At 49.1% G+C, this 17,502-nt stretch overlaps 1 protein-coding gene across 1 annotated transcript; it reads right to left on the bottom strand.

Annotated features, from left to right (window-relative positions):
* Positions 1 to 6,152: 6,152 nt before the first annotated feature.
* On the bottom strand, positions 6,153 to 17,027 carry KRT75 (keratin 75). The gene is made up of 9 exons (XM_001098580.4): positions 15,892 to 17,027; positions 15,125 to 15,339; positions 14,089 to 14,149; positions 13,630 to 13,725; positions 12,626 to 12,790; positions 10,711 to 10,836; positions 10,349 to 10,569; positions 8,900 to 8,934; positions 6,153 to 6,842 (listed from the first exon to the last, which is right to left on the bottom strand). The coding sequence occupies exons 1-9, from the start codon at positions 16,549 to 16,551 to the stop codon at positions 6,604 to 6,606; spliced, it is 1,818 nt and encodes a 605-aa protein (XP_001098580.4). The 5' UTR covers positions 16,552 to 17,027; the 3' UTR covers positions 6,153 to 6,603.
* Positions 17,028 to 17,502: the final 475 nt, after the last annotated feature.

The following is a 17,502-nucleotide window of genomic DNA, read 5'->3' on the forward strand; positions in this document are numbered from 1 at the left end:
TTCTACGGAAATCCATATTTTAATGACAGGTGGCCCATTTTTCTGCCTGCCCAACAGAACATGCTTGATCCAAATGGTTAAGGCTGAATTTTTCATCTCTCCTGACCTGCCAGCCGCTCTGTGGAACCTCATTTTCTCCTGTGGTAGGGGAAGCGGCATCCGCCTTGCAATATGCAGATGGGATAAGGAGCAGAGAGAAGACCAGGGAAGGAGCCCACAGACTCTGTGCCCAGCTGGGGCTCCAACCTCCAGCCCCCAGTCCTTTTGTTGGAGGGGGCACCGGGCACTCTCATCACCTTGCAGAAAGTGCTCAGGAAGTTGGTCTCATCCATCAGGGCATCCACTTTGGCCTCCAGCCCCACCTTGTTTATGTAGGCAGCATCCATGTTCCACAGAACACACTATCACTCTGGGCCTTACCCTTCCAGGGATAACCAGCCCCCTCTGTCTGTGAATTAGGTGGAAGAGCTTCAGTTCCCAAGGTCAGAACAACTGTCTACTCCAGGCCATGGAGTAGAACTTGGCAGGGAGAGAGGGAGTAGAACTTCCAAACTGTGTGAAGACCTGGGCCTTCAGGGGTGCCCACCTGCTCATTAGCTCTGGTGCCACATGGAAGGATCTCCTGCGTCACCTCACATGGTGAGGACTACCCTGTCCTGGCCCCGGCCACCAAGCAGGAAGGCCCAGAACTCCGTGGAGCTGCTTCCGGAGTGCCCCGTCCTCCTGAGCATGACTGGGTGCCTGGAGACCCAGCCCAGGACAAGGCCCATTTTGTTTCCCGTCTCCACACCGGACTCCACACGGGGTGGGGGCTGGTGTTGGGATTTGCAGCTCAGACTCTGGAGTCCTGGGTCCTGACTCACTCCTGATTATCTAGGTAGCCCTGGGCAAGTGTCTTTACCTCTCCGAATTGTAGTTTTCCCACTGTTAAAGTAAGACCTACTTCTAGGCTTGCTGTGCAATTAAATAAGGCCTTGTATGAGGCCACTGGGAGCCGGGCAGGAGGAACTCTCTCCACTCACCTTGAGCACCACAAACTCCTTCTCTGCCTCAGTGCACCTGTTGAGTTCTTCTTCATACCTGTGGGAAGGATCAATAAGTGGTTTGGCGTTGGAGTGGGTGCTAGGAGTTAGGTCAGACAGTGGAGTGGAGGTGGGCAGACAATGGCGGGTCTGCAGAGCAGCCTTAGCAAATCCTCCACTGTAGCCTGGCTCTCCTATGACACATATGGCCCCAAATCCCAAATCAAACAAACCACTAAACAAAACCCAAAACCAAAACAACAAGACAGATTCCCTCTCATTCTTTCTGAGGTTTCTTTTCTGACAGCTCGGCTCCTTGGAGTATTTGGGTCCCCTAAAGGGGCATATACATTTCCTTTTTTTTTTTTTTTTTTTTTTTAATGGTCTTGCTCCAACCCAGGGCAGGGAGGAGAGGAACTGGGAGAAAGGTCAGAGGCCGGCAGCCCCTCACCCCACAACACCCGCATTTCCCTTACTCTGTTCAGGCACACTAAACTGTGGCCTAAGAAGTAGAGACTTCAGGCCCATAGGAACCCTCTCTCCCAAAGCTTTCTCATTCTTCAATTTGCCTGTAGGCAGCAACCCCGCCCTGTCTGTTCCCCAGGGGCATGAGGAGGTGCCCCCCTGCTCACTGAGCTCTGGGAATGAAGTTTCGCTTCTATTCCAGGTGAACCATTCCCCACCCAACCTACCTGGGTGCATCAGCACACCCCACCCTTGTGGTGCTAGACAGCTGTGGTTTTGATCTCAGCTGCTCTACCCATCAGTCATATGACCTCTCAGAGAATCTTTCTCTACTACGTAATGGAAAGTTGTCATTCTTTTAAAACCAGAGTCCCATCACATGACTTACATGAAGCAGGATCTTCCTGGCTTTCATATTTCCTCTGCTGCTCCATAGGATCTGAGAAAATCTCTTGCCTGCCATTGAAATTTCAATATTGTACTTTCTCCCAGTGTTCTCTGGGAAAAGCAATTGGGTTTTCCTTATTGTTTCCTTGAGTTGCCTTTTAAAGAACTCTGAATGTCTCTTGTTTACCTAACTCCGTACAACTGTCCTCATCTTTCATGCGGCCCAGCTCACAGTCCCTCTGCTGAAGGGCAAGCATCACCTGGCCCTGCACGGGCCACTTTGATGCCACAGGAACATTGCCTGGCCGTTGACCAGGAGCACACTCTTCAGCAGATGCCCTGCCATATCCCTGCGCTGTGCCTCCTTCCTTTTCAACCCTAAGCTTTAGCCTTCTCCTCCAGGAAGCCTTCTTGGATTGAAACACTGTTAGTCCATGCTTGCATACATGTTATAAATTACCCATCTGCACTTGCTTCTTTTGTCTGCGTCTGTATCACTACACATACATCCCTAATCATAAATACAATAAACATAGCCAACACTTATTAACAACTTACTATGTGCCAGGCACTGTGAACCCTACCAAGCACCTTACATGCAAGTTTTGATTTAATAATCTCAGTGCTCTTGTGAGATGGGTACTATTGATGTTTCTTTTAATAGATAAAGAACCTGGGGCTTAGAGAGGTTAGTTTTCTTAAGGTCATTCAGCCATTAAGTGATTGAGCCAAGATCCTAAAACCACTGACTCTGAAGTCTGTAGTGCTGTCCGGCAGAACTTTCCATGATGACAGAATTGCTCTGTATCTGTGTTCATTACAGGATCCATTAGCCACGTGTGGCCATTGAACACCTGAAATGTGGCATGTGTGACTGAGGAACTGAATTTTAAATTTTGTTTAATTTTAATTAATTTAAATTTAAATACTCACGTGTGGCTTCTGGCTCCTGGCTACTATGCTGGATAGCACAACCCTAAAACCTGAACTTGTGCTATAGTATACAAACAGTGTTAACCAAAACTCAGGATCCAGTTACTAATTTTGGTTGGACCAAGATAATTAAAAATAATTGGAACCAGAAAAATAAGAAATAAAAATAAGCAAAAGCAATAAAATCAATAAATTTGTATCTATAGGCGTTAGTATTTGAGCATCTCATGTTTAGCGGGGTGTGTGTGTGTGTGTGTGTTTGTGTGTGTGTGTGTATGTGTGTGTGTGTATGTGTGTATATGTGTGTGTGTGTGTGTATGTGTGTGTGTGTGTGTGTGTTTGGGGGTATGTGTGTGTGTATGTGTGTGTGTGTGTTTGTGTGTGTGTGTGTGTGTGTGTGTGTTTGTATGTATGTGGTTCTGGGAGAAGGCAGCAAATGTGTCTCTTTCTTTTTTGTTCTCCAGCCTCGTGGCCTGGATTGGAGTGAATATGTGAACACTGTGCAAATTAGCAGTGAGATTTACTTGCATTCATATGAGAGTAAGATTCTATGGGATTCATTCTTAACTCCCGAGTTGCCACTTTGTGTCTTCTTTGGTATGCTATCTCAGAGCCTTACTTTCCTCATCTGCAGAGTTTGAAGAATGTTGTGTGTATCATGCTTTTTGTACTTATGTTAGGTATCATCATCTACGATCCCAGCCCTTCACTAAAGCCTCGGCATTCTTGGCCACAGGGTGGGTCCCAGCTCTCTTGATACTTTTATGTTTATTTCTGATTCCACCTCTGTGCCCTAAGTGTGTTCCATTTCTCCACTGGACTGGACATTTCTGGAGAGCAGAGGCTGTTTCTCCTGCCCCATCTGACCTCCCCTGGAGCCCCAGGGCAGGGCCCTGGCCCAGGCACTGGCTGAGTCTGCTCCCTTGTTCTTGAAGTCCCCTACCACGTCCTGGATGTTCTTTAACTCCACATCCAGCCTCCCCTCCCCTCCACCCAGGCAGTCCAGCTGCTGCCTCATGTTGTTGATGTGGGCAACAAACATGGGCTCAAAATTGGCCCTGACGATGTTTTGGTCTTGCAGGAAGCTCCATTTAGTCACCAGGACTTTGTTCTCCTGTTCCAGAAACCACACCTGCCCCAGCCAGAGGTAAGAGACTGAGAGAGTTTCCATGCAGGAGCCTCCCAGAAGGCTCTGGGATATGGGATCCCTAACAGTCCAGGGAGGTTCTGCACAACCTGGACCTCAGAGTCCAGGCGGCAGCCTCTTTCTCCTCTTCCTCAGCCTGGAAGGAGCCTGGAACGTAGAGAGCCAAGCAGATGTTGGGGCAATGGGCTTGGGAGACAAATGGTTTGGTTTGGAGAGGGAAGAAGCAGGAAGAGTCAGAGGGTCTGGCACCAACCAGGTGCATGTGTGGTAATTCAAGAAAAGAACACTCCACCATCATGTTACCGGGTAAAGTTTTGAATTCCATTAAACGGGCAGGAGGTCCTTGGCAGAAAGTTTAACATGTCCATTTTCTTTCTGACATGATCTCTCTAGACCTAGAATCTGGACTCAATTGCCCATATACTCTGGGAATGCTGCAATGGGTCACACTGGAGTTGAACTGCGAGGACCCGGGTATGTCCCCAGCCATGTCCATCATGAGCCATGTGGCCTTGGGCCAGCCCCCACGTCCCTTCCTCTCTCTGCTCTCTTGAGTCCTTTGTGGTCTTGTGCAGCCAATTTGGGTTTCTTGAATAACCCTCATCTCACCTCAATGTGGGAGACAGACTTGGGAAATACACACAATTTTCCCCCTTAAACAAAGTTCCCAGGACAAGGTATGGGGATTGGGGTCTGGAGCAGACGTGGGGCAAGCCTGAGGGTTTTCGGGCCCCCTACCCACCCAGGCTCTCAGCCACACATTGCGGACACTCCTGTAGCCTCTCGTCTGAACTCCCTTCTCTATTCCCAGGTCTTGGGCTCTGAACCCAAAGCCACTAAATTATGCTCCCTCCCATTCTATTCACTTATGATTTCTAAAAATTCATTTATTGGAGATTCAGTCTGTGCCGCACCACATGGCAGGTCAGCCGCAAGCATGATTTCATTTGATTCTCATAATAACTTTGTGAGGGTGGATGATAAAAATAACGACGATTTTGAATATTTTTTGAGCAGCCACTATGGGTAGCTGGTTTCCATGTATCTTCTTTAATCTGAAATAGCACTACAGGGGTCATTGTTATGATTCTTGTTTGACAAAGGAGGTGATTGAGGCACAGTGTAGTTAGGCACCTTGGCTGAGGTCACGTAGCTAGTGAGCACTGCGGCCATTGTCAGAACCCTGACTCCCGGTCCCATGCCCTGAATCATTGCACCCCACACAGATGGGAAAATCAGGCCAGAGAGGAGAGGCATTTTGGCCAGTGGAGAAAGCCTCAAGATGTCACTCCGAATTCCTGTCCCTCCACTTCTCTCCTCTCTCAGTCTGAACTTGCCCTTACCCCAACACTGGGGATTTCACAATTGTTCTCAGTGTCATTTCACTCCTTCCTGCCATCCTCCCCCTCCCATCCATTCCAAATTTTAGCCCCTGGTTTTACACTCATCTTCCCTTCTGATTCAAGGCCTCCCTCTCCCCCCACTTCACTTCCTGCTCCTTCACCCTGGACAAAGGTGTTTTAGAACCCTGGCTCCCAAGTAGCTTACATCAGTCCTGAGCTTAGTCCCGAACAATGAACCCACTCCCTCCAAGCCCACATCGACTGCCCCACTCTGGGTGAGCCCACTGGGCTATGACCCAGCTCAGGCCTGATGGGAGGGGTCCAGGAGACTGTAAACTCAGGAATGTGGGAGCTTCCTGGATGTCTCACTGCTGCCTGCAATTATGGGCTAAATGGCTCCTCTCCTTGGTGAAAGCGTTGCTCCCAGGGCTGCCTTTTAACTCTTCTTCGTGGCCTGTTATTTCTCTGCTGGGTCTGCAAGTTTGAAGCTGTCAGGGAACAATCAGCCCCTCTGCTGGGCCGCCCACCCGGTGTCGGCATTCTGGAACACTGGTTTGGAACAGGGACGGCACCAACAGAGCAGGGAGGCCAGTCTGGGCTTCCCCCAGTAGCTCCAGCTCCCCAAACAATGCATGCCAAAGAGAGGGAAAAGGAAGTCTGGCCAGCCCTGCACTCCCTGCTCCTCTGCAGCCCGCCCTCCCTTCCTGCCAGCCAGCCTTCTTAGCTCAGAGGGAAGGGGCCAGGGCTGATGCCTCTGAGCACTGCTTGTGTGAGGCCTGTTCTGGGAGCAGGCCTGGGGGAGGAGGAGAATTACTTTGGGTCCGTCACCATTCCAAACAGAGGACCAGACAACAAACAGGTGACACATGCATTTAATAGACACATTCCAGGGAGGGAACAGAAGGAGCGCTCACTCCCAACAGGCTGCTTATAAACACGATGAGACAGGTGGGTGACAACCTAGCGTTGAGACAGACTTCCCAACCTCTGCATCTGGAGGGAGGGAGGGAGGTGGAGCTGGAGGAGGACTTTCCAGCTGCTTGGACCTCACAAGATAGGCTGAATGAGAGCCTCGGGAGAGAGCAGGTTTTGGTTTTACATGTGTAGCAGACAGGTGCTGCCGGCAGTCTGGGCACTGTCAGGAGGGAGAAGCTAGCTTAGGCCTGGGAATGGGGTGTAGCCAGTACTCCAGGCTCCCAGCAGCACAAGTGCACCTTACAAGGAGAGAGGAAGGAGGAGGACCCAGGTGTCCAGGTGTGACTGCAAACAGGCCTCAAGGCAGGGGAGAGGGAGCCATGCGGCTCTCTTAGTGCTTGTAGCTCTTCCGGCTGGAGGATGTGGTAGAGACAAACTTGACACTAGAACCACTGCCCCCTAGGCCCCGGTTGCTGGTGGCACTGAAACCAGAACTTCCCAGGCCTGCACCCAGGCTATGCCCGCCACTGGTGGTGAAGGAGTAGCCGCTGCCCCCACCGAGGCCCAGGCTTCCACCTCCAATGCCGCTGCCGCTTCCATAGCCACTGGAAAGAGTGGAGGTGACCACAGCTGCCGGGAAGAAAGGAGGTGTGGTCAGATCAAGTGCAGGAGAGAAGACAGTGGGAGTGTCAGGGCCTGTGCCCTGGAGTCCTTTGGTGGGGAGGAGTGGTCTCATCAGCCAGCAGTTTGCCTCCTTCCAATATCCCCTGCTTAGTGAGATCACTGCCATATGCCTTGGCCTGTGTTCCTGAGCTGCAGCTCCAGGCAGCCTCTCAGGCAGGAATGGCTTCCTCCTCCCCTTCTAGAACCTACTGGAGCCCTCTCCTCCTGGAAGCAGCTCCAGTCCACCTGCTTTCCCTTTGATCTTCCTGCTGTGCCATCTGGGCCTGTCTCCCTCTCCGGGCCTGACTCCAGAGTTTCTCTTCCTTCTAGATGCTCATCGGGGGAGGGGCACACTCCTCTTCCCTCAGGGTCCCCCAGCCCCACACTCAGAGTCACAGAGTGGAGGCTGGAATATTCTTGATGGATCAAGTGACAGATTAACCTGTTGGCCAGTCAACTGTGCCCCAGTTCTCCTCCCAACCTATTCTTCTCCTAATTTATAACTCATCCCCTTACACATTCTAATACCCTACTTAGGGTTCTGCAGAAGGAAAATCAAATAAAAAAAATAGACTCAGTTACAGAATGAACCGTGTCTTTCAAAAACCTATGGTGAAGTGTTAACACCAGCATCCGTGAATGCAGTCTTATTTGGAAATGGGATTGTTGCAGGTACAACCAAGTTAAGATAAAGTCTGTAGGGTGGGCTCTGATCTAACATGACTGGTGTCCATACAGAAAGAAGGAAGACATTCATCTGAAGCCACAGACACACAGGCACACGGTCATACAATCACAGAGACAGAGTGGAGGGATGCAGCCACAAGCCAAGGAACACCGAGGATGGATGGCCACTGCCAGAGCTAGGAGGAGGCTGGAGGGGGGCTGGGCCACCATGTTCCAGGACTCCATCTGGTTTGGAGAGGGGATAGCGCCACCCTGCCTGACATACAGAGCAGGAGGTTGGCCTGGGCTCCAAGTTTCAGAGGGAGCAGGGCCCTGCTAACCCCTAATTTCAGCCTCCGGAACTGTGAGACAAAACATTTCTGTTGCTTTAAGCTACCTGACTGGTGGTACTTTGCTGCAGCAGACCTGGAAAACTAATACAGACAATGAGGTGTTTTCAAGAGAAAAGGAGCTTCAAGGTTATGCTTGAAGGTCTGTCCCCAAAATTAGCTTAGAGGGTCTCCGGCACCACCAGACAAGGACATCAGGGAAGAAGGACACCTGGGTGGTTCAGACGGCTTTGCCTTCTAGAATCATTGGCTAATATAATCAATTGCCCTTATGAATGCCCATCAAGAAAACCAAACCCAAACTGATTTGTAGAGGGTGAGTTGTAAGAGTCATTTCTGTTGCCCTTGTGATGCCAGCACTGAGCTCTGTGAGTGACCATTTCTCTCACCAGCACAGGGCCATGCCATCTTGTTAATAACTCTCCTGTTTTAGAGCTACTGTACCTAACTGTCATATTTTATGCTGCCCTCACTGCTTTGAAAACCCTTGGCATCTTTCTGCAGATATACTCTGCAGAACTGAGCCAAGCAGTGGAGCTTCTTCAAAAATGGTTTGGGAGACAAGCTGCCTAGTTGGCAATGCTCTTGTCTGCAGCATAAAGGCTCCCTTTAAAGGTCCAAGCCAGACCAGGAATTGTCATAAATCCTGTCTTCATCAAATGCTCACTTCTGTGCTGGGCTTGCAGCCCCAACAAAAAAGGCAGGGAATTCTGGCAGGGAGGAGATGTGGCCAGGATCTTTTAAACCCACTCAGAACAATGACAACAAATCTCCCATCACCCCTTCTGTGACACCCTCACTCTCAAAGAGGAAAGAACTGTGACATCAAAGACTCTCCTAATATGGCTTGCTTTGTAAGGGACTCAAAACCTCCAACCTTCTCCAAATGAACTCTGTCTGTGAGGTCCCTTCTAACCCCTCATATCTTCACCCTCCTGCAGGCCCACCACATCCCCATCCCCTCTACCACACACACTCCAAATGGCACAAGAAGGATGTCATACTCACAAATGTTAACTGGAGAAACTCCCTCTCCACTCAACCTGATTGGGAAGAGCGGGGAGAAGAAAGGTTACCAATGTGGCCAGCAGCTTATGGGCCTTTGCAATGACACTTTTGTAATTGTTTTCAAAGCATTTAAACATACTTTATTATTTTTATTGCAGAAGTAATACAGGTTGAAATCATTTGAGAACTAGTAATATTAAAGATAATATTAATAATCTAATGAATAAAATAAGATGGAGTTTGAGGTTCATAGGAGCAAAAATCTATAATCTCAGAAATCCATTTTTTGGTTTAAACTAGTTAGATGCCTTAAGGAAATTAAAAGTAATCATACAATGGCATCAACTGGATAGGAAGGGCCTGTCCTATAATAAGATTTGTCTCTCAACAAGGGTCCATTGTCAAGCACTGAGCCAGCGCAGAGCTTATTATACATAAGTGTGGAGAGGAGTCTGAGTCATAAAAATAACAATAGTAATATCAGTTTATTATTATCTTAGTAACCAAGTAACTTTGCTTTAGCATCTTCAGGACAGAACTGGCATTCATTCATAAACACATACTGAGAATCTTAACAAGAGCTAACAGTTGTTGAGTATCTGTTACCTACATCACACCACTCAGTTCTCTCAACAACCCCATGAGGTAGGTATTATTCACTCACTTTTGTAGAGGGAGAAATGGAAGCTCAGACAAGTTAACTAACTTGCCCATAGTCACAAAGCTGGATTTGAAGCCAGATTCATCTGACACCAAAACCTATGTCTTTGGCCACGAAGCTGAATGATAGCTAACATTTATTGAACACGCTGTGTACCATGCATTGTTCTAAGAGCTTTGTGTGTATTCCCCTGTTTTAACCCTTTTAATAATGTGAGAATTTAGAACTATTGTTATTTACATTTTATTGGGTGAGAACACTGAGACATGGAGAGGTTAAGTAATCTGCTCTTGGCTACACAGCTTCTAACTGGTAGAGCACAAAACTCCCATGAAGCTTTGCAGATCATGTAATCTGACCTTTTCATTTTATCATTGAAGAAATTGAGGGCCAGAGAAGGGAGACTGACTTTCCCAAGGTTATGTAGCTACTTAGTGGTAGATCTGTAAGCCCAAATCCTAGGACTGTTTGTTTTCAGCCTATGGCCTTTTAGACCACATTTTGAGAGCTGCCATGTAACCAGATGTCTCCTTTGGTAGAATTCATTTACCTAGACCTGATCAGGTTTTAGGTTTCCATGGGGGTACTAATTGTAGTTGCACCTCAAATGATTTACTAGCCTGGAAGGAAATTAAAATTACTTTTTTTTTTTTTTTTGCCATAGCCCAATTCTGAGCTGCATTTTCTTCCAGGAGAAGGGGCTGCAACAGCCTGAGCCCCTAGGAATGCCCAGGAAGCTGGGGGGAACTCAACTTGCTTTGAGGATGAAGTTGGTGCATCTATCTCACCTGCACTCCTCGCCCTCCAGCAGCTTGCGGTAGGTGGCGATCTCCACGTCCAGGGCCAGCTTGATGTTCATCAGCTCCTGGTACTCACGCAGGAGCCGAGCCATATCCTGCTTGGCCTTCTGCAGAGCCTCCTCAAGGTCCACCAACTTGGCCCGTGCATCCTTGAGAGCCAGTTCTCCACGCTGTTCTGCATCAGCAATGGCTGTTTGCAAGCTGGAGCACTGTAAGGACAGGAGGAAACCATGAATCCTGCTGACAGCCCATGGAGGTGTGGTGCTTCTTGGGGAGGAGTTCTTAAAGATGGCAGAATGGCCCAGAAGAAATGAGCATTTGAGGAGCTCTTGGCCCTGCCAAAACTTTACCTGCTTCTTGACGCTGTCGATCTCAGCTCTCAGCCTCTGGATCATGCGGTTCATTTCAGAGATCTCTTGTTTGGTGTTTCGAAGGTCATCCCCATGTCTGCCTGCTGTGACCTGCAGCTCCTCATACTGAGAGAACCAGAGCAAACTCAGTCACTGAGTCAAATGCCTGGCCCGGGCACTCGCTGTGCACACAGACTCACCCTGGGTGCCACAAGCAGGCTCATTTATTCCTGGTCATTCACTCCTTCCCCCTGAAGCTTACAGTTTATTGGGGGACATAGACATTAATTGAATCAGCATATGATCAAATGTATAGTTCCACACTGAGATAAGTGCCCTTAGGAAATGAACAGTGTAGTGAAGGAATCTGACCTAGAGTTGGAAGTGGGGAGTGGTGGTCAGGGAAGTCTCTCCAGAGATGGAGAGGCCTGAGCTATGGTCTGAAGGATGAGAAGGAGGGACCTAAGTGACCAGCTGTGGGGGAGAACATTCCAGACAAAGGAAACAGCCTGCATGAAGGCCCTGGGTCAGGAAAGGAACATGGTGAGTTCTAGGAGTGAGATGGTGATTTGGTCACTATCCCTGGGGAGTTTCTGGTCACAAAGCATGCATCCAGACCAACTGTGCTCATGAATTTTGGTAGCCCACCAAACACCAGTGCTGGGGAAACAGGGAGGAGATATGGGGGAACGGTGTGGGATGGTACAGAGGCTGTGGAAGGCACAATTTTGAAGTCTTTGTAAAAGTATTTCCAATCTCAGGTAGTTCTCAATCTAATGGTGCATATCCAGGACACAGGACACATGAATTTAAGAGCGATAATTACACCCTGTCTCCTCCAGCAGACTGAAGTGAAATGTACACCCTTCCCCAACACAAGGAGATCCCCTGCCTGAGTCAAGATCTGTGAGGTTCTTGAAAGTGCTGACGAGCTCAGCTTCCTGTTTCTATACACGATTAAATGGAGCAACAACCCAACAACATGAGGAATTGTTTGCTATCGATTTCAACCACTTCACCTTGGGGTTAAGTGCATCATGTTTCCTCTCACCGTCAAGGCGCTGCCTCTGCGCTGTGGACCCCTGGCCCCTGCTACCCACCTTCCTTTCCACCACACTCCTGACCAGACGGGACTGAGGCAGTGCATGGAGCAGGCAAAGAGTAGGAACCAGCTTGTAAGTGAGCAGCTGCCCCAAGAGGGGTCTGGATTTGGCAGGGAGCTGGTATCGTGGGTCACCTGTACCCTTCCAAAGCCAAACATCTTTGTGGCTGTCTGAGCTCTGGGAAGTAGCTGTTTGTGTTTATCCCAGCCTTCCTCTTCCTGACGTAAACTCCCTTGCTTGTTTCTGCCTGCCAGCTCCTTGTTCAGCCTTAAATCTCTCCCCACTCCTCGGCAATCTTTTGTCCCTCATGGCTTCCCAACTGGACAAAGCTCCCACGTCTTCCTGGAAGCTTTTTATTCATGCTATCTTTTCCCTTCCATGATTGTCTATTCACTTCATGGCCTTCCAGAGCTTGGGTTCTCTGTTTGCAGTTTATTCATTTGCAACCCTGTAACCTTGATTGGCATACAGCAGGAGCTCAGAAATTTTATAGAGAATAAATAAGCCTTTTAGAAACTGCTTCATGACTGTGTCTCAGTTGTCCTGGTGTCTCACTCTGCTGCCACCCAGATCTTGAGGAATATGGGGCCGGTGGATGTCCCGAGCTCCCAGCATTGGGTTGATCACATATTAGTGTGCCTGGTTGGGCTTCCACATGCATTTTAAGCTAAGTTTTCATAGCATCAAAGACATGCCTGCTAAGTTGAAATAAACGAATGTGCTCACACATTTCCTGAGGTTGAGTTAAGTGATAATGTGGAGCCTCAGAGAACACTAACCCTGGAGCCTATCATGCAGGTGTCCATGCTCACCTTGGTCTGGTACCAGGACTCAGCCTCGGCCCGGCTGCGGTTGGCAATGTCCTCGTATTGCGCTTTGACCTCGGCGATGATACTGTCCAGGTCCAGGTTGCGGCTGTTGTCCATGGACAGCACCACTGACGTGTCACTGACCTGGGTCTGCAACTGGGACAGCTCCTGCAGGGCAGTAAACTCAGCATCACCAAGGCATAAGAAGAAGGATCTTAAATCTTCATGGTTGACTACCCATCTAGGTCAGGAATCCTTTCCTTGGTATTCCTGGAAGATTCTCCCAGCTGTTCCCTAGGTATTCCCATTCATCCCCAAAGATCAGTGTGGTGAAAGTCTTTCCCAGCCTTGCTTCTCAAGGCTCCCATCTGTGTGCTTTCCCTGGGCGTAAGGATGGATAAGCATCTTCTGAATTAGAATTGCACAGATTTGAATGTGACATATGTCTGTTCAGTCTGCCAGCATAAAAGCCTTCTTCAAGAGCATCAGGGGACATCTGGGACCCTGCTTCCCCCTGCGTAGTGTGACTCCATCACTTTCCACCTCTCTCTCTCTTTCCACAGACCCAGGTCTCTGCCTTCGGAGGGTTAGCGCTCAGAAGGAGGCATCTTCAAAGGGCAGGAAGCCCCCTGACCAATGAGCTGAGGGGTAGCTTGCTTTTTTTTCTTTTTAAATACTTTTCAGGGAAGGGGAAGGGAACAGGTATGTCTTGATTCCTTGGGAAAGTTACCCAGTGACCTTGAATTTGGGAATCAGTACTCTCTCCTTGCTAGATGTTGTCCTTTCATGGGATGAGGGAGTTCGGGGGAGAAGCATCAGAGCTGGGGTAGTTTAGTAGGATAAGGCTCCAAGCAGTTCTCCCTGGTCCCCTTACCCCCAAGCCCCAGCTTGAAGTATCCAGGCAAGATGTTGGGCAGAGGCACTGAGTAAATGAATGACACAATGCATCATCCTTTTCTTTCCAGGCCCCAGACCTAGGAGGGACAGAAATACTTGCAGACTCTTACTGCATCAAAGACTGAGTGGAGGAAGTTGATCTCCTCAGGCAGAGATTTGACCTTGGCCTCCAGCTCCACCTTGTTCATGTAGGCAGCATCTACGTCCTGGAACGACAGCACAGGATGCTTCTTTGAGTCTGCAGCCCCAAGCACTTAGCCCAAAAGAAGCTGAGCAGATTTCTCCCTAGCCCATCTAGTTTGGATTTTAGAAAACTCTGTGTCTGGGGGATTTGGGGTTGGGGATGGGTGATTACTAAGAACTGGGACTTGAATCCCTGAGCTCACAGAAACCCAAGTAGGGCTAATGGGGCCATCAACGTAGAGGGAACATGTTAGGAGGTTTGAACCCTGCAGATATTCTCATGGTTGATGTGACATTTTTTTGGTGGCCCAAGGGTCAGAGATCAGGTTACCCGACACTCCAGATTCTGTTTTAAACCTTTTCCTTTGAGAGACATCCCCACTCACCTTTTTCAGGGCTACAAATTCATTCTCAGCAGCCGTGCGCTTGTTAATTTCATCTTCATACCTATAAGGACAGAGGAGGGGGTGTGCTGTTGAGTAAGTTTGCATTGAACTCTTCCTGGGCTGGTGTAGCAAGAGTTAAGAGCCCTCGAATCATTTCCAGCTCTTCCGCTGACCTGGGCGTGACTTTGGGTGATTCACCTAACCTCTATTTCTCCCTCCATAAAAGGGGGATAATTTCTTCTGCTAGTTTTTAATAAACTTTTCTAAGAGTAGAAGGTGAGCATGGAACTTAAAGGAATAGAAAAATGTACTTAGGCAATTCCATCTTTTGATAGATATGCAATGCCAATCTTTAAAATGGTTTTCCACCTCAAGTGTCTGCTGAAATCGTGGAGTAAACTTTATCTGTTCAGCAGGCTCTTTCAGGTACATTTTGATATATTTTCACTGAACCTCAGGGTGGCCCCCGAGAAGTATGCTTTTTGTAACTAGGGGTAGCTCAAGCTCAGAAATAAGGGCAAGCTGGCTAACGGGTTAGCCTGGGCCAAATCCCTTTCCACTGGATACCTCACCTACTGCAGCCTGGATGATGTGCAGTCAAAAGTTGCCCCCCACAAGGAAGGTCAGATTGCCTCCTTTAAACTCTTCCTTGCTACCTCTCTTCACTCCACAGTGAATGCCATCCTGGAAATGCAAACCATCCCAGTAATTGAGCCCATGTCCAATGGAATTAAACAATATACTGACTGTGAAATTACATTATGATTTCTAGAGTGAGTAGCAATGTTTTGTCGGATGATGCTGATACCCCTTTGTAGTCATGTGGACAAAAGGAATAGGATCTTCATCAATAGAGATGCACGAGATGAAGGTCCTTGTGTTACCCCACACAGTGCTGTCTCCACCTTGAGGGATAACAGCTACAGTTCCAAAGCTCCCAGCTGATACCGGCATTTGCTCCTTTGCACCTCTCTGATCCTCATACAAAGGAGCCTTAGGATGGCTGTGTGTGGCCAGAAGCCAGTGTTCCACTTACCTGACTTTGAAATCTTCTACAACATCCTGCATGTTCCTCAGCTCAGCTTCAAGCCTGCCCCTCTCGGTGGTGATGCTTTCCAGCTGCCGTCGGAGCTCACTGATATAGGAATCAAAGAGGGGCTCTAGATTCTGCCTCACGGTCCTGGAGCCCTGCTCCTGAAGGAGGGCCCACTTGGTCTCTAGGACCTTGTTTTGCTGCTCCAAGAACCTCACCTGGAGGGAAGAAGAGAGAATGAAACCTTGAGAAGTTGGAGAGGCAGAGTCAGACACTCCTATTCATAAGGGAGAGAAGAAAAAGATATATTTTTTTCACGTGGCACCCATTGACAATAATGTAACTGACAAGTCCAACGCAGAAGGAGGCAGTCCATGGAGCTACCAGAAAGTTCCCTAGGGCTTGCATAGGATTTGGGTGGTGGGGCCTAGAGGCTTCTGTTGGCTGCTTTTGGGTTAAATTTCTCAATACCACCTACTCTGGGTTAGGGTAGTTTGCTGAGCAGCAACTCTCCTGTAGAGAATCAACTAAACTCTTCCCTTGGTGTTGACTGAACCAGCCCGCGTGGTTGTGAAAGAGAGGAAATTTTTGCCAGGTCCTGTGGGGCAAGCTGGCCTGACTTGAAAGGGTCTCAGCCCCTGGGAGGCCTTGCTGAACAGTGCTCATTCCCACAGTGGAGTCGTTTCATTATTGCTCTCCCACCATGGGATGGCCCTTCCAAGAGTTTATTCGATACCAAACCCAAGGGGGTGGATGAAGCCCCTGCTCACCTTGTCGATGAAGGAGGCGAACTTGTTGTTGAGGGTCTTGATCTGCTCGCGCTCCTCGGCCCGTACCCGCTGGATGGTGGGGTCGATTTGCAGGTTGAGAGGAGTCAGGAGACTCTGGTTGACGGTGACCTCTTGGATGCCTCCAGGGGGACACACAGGGAAGCTGGGGCCACTGAAGCCTCCTCCAACTCCACCCCCATAGCCAAATCCACTGTTGACTCCAAACCCACTGCTGGCCCTGCCACCAAAGCCACTTCGGAAACTGCTGCCACACCCACTGATGGAGACCCACTTGGCACCCCCCAGGTTGTAGAGGCTGCGGCTTCCAAAGCTGGCTCCAGCACTGCTGATCTTTCCCAGGCCCCCATTCCCCGCTGCAGAGCGGGCCACAGAGACAGAGCTGAAGCGAGAGCGGCCAGTTGCTGGGGTGGTGGCCGAGGTGGTGCTGAAGCCCCTGCGGCTGCCAGACTGGAAGGTGATGGAGGACTGCCGAGACATGGTGGGTGAGGAAGTCTGGTGAGAAGGCACCTGAGGTGGGCTGGTGCAGGCAGTGGAGAAGACAGGTGGCTGGGGAGCCCTGAGCCCATGACTTTTATGAGCATCCTGCGGGGGCGGGGCACTGCTAATGGATAGGGCCTTCTGATGGCATCCCCTGGGCATCCGCCAACCCTGAGCTCACACTCGACATCCCTCGGGAAATGGTGTAAGGGCCACTCGCTGGTTCCCTGGCACCCCCTCCCCACAATGTGCAAACTCCTTTCCAGTTGCAACTTGATCAGCAGATGAGTAAGAAGCAAGTTAATTGCTTTCCGTCATGTGCTAATGATGCATCTTGTAAAGGACTCAGCAAACGCTGCCTCATTTCTAAACCGCTTTCTTAGGCCTGGGACCAACTCCTTCCTGTCCAAACATCTTGTGTTAATACAAGCCACTGTGCTTCACTGTTTCCTTGGGGTGCTTCCTATTCCCTAAGCATTTTCTCAGCAGCTACTGCCTGGTTCCCCAAGCCCCATCAAGCTATCTTTCCAGACCTTGAAGGTCCTGCTCTGTAATCATCTTCCTTAGTAATCCACCCCTCTTTGATGGCCCCTTTATTCTGCTCTTAATTTTCCATATCTATTGTGTAGGTCACACACGTGGTTTTCTGGAGCGTGTGTGTGCCTGTGCCCTGCCCACTGCAATATAATGTGACTCTCAAGGCCAGCCAGCGCTCTGTCTCCTGGGGACAGAGGTTGTGAGGGGCGGAAGACTTGGGTTTGAATCTCAGACCTGCTCATAGTTGTGGGACCTTGAGCAAGCCATGAAACTTTTCTGTGCCTCAACTTGCATGTCTGTAAAATGGGGTTTGTGATGAATATTCACATGTGAAAACTTTTGCAAGGCCTGATACATGTAAGTGCTGAGTAAATGTCTCTTGAGGCTTCCCTGCTTCTGATACAATGAACTAATATTAAGGAAGTGCCAAACATGTGTCCATCCTGTGACTAGTCCTATGGGAATTCAAAAGAAACACAATGAACATTATTTACCTTCAACAAGTTCATGGTCCTGTTGGGAAGATAAAACTGTACAAGATGGTGTACCATGAAGCATTACCTCCAGGCTGCATTT

Source organism: Macaca mulatta, chromosome 11 (assembly GCF_049350105.2).
Source record: "Macaca mulatta isolate MMU2019108-1 chromosome 11, T2T-MMU8v2.0, whole genome shotgun sequence".
Lineage (NCBI taxonomy): Eukaryota > Metazoa > Chordata > Mammalia > Primates > Cercopithecidae > Macaca > Macaca mulatta.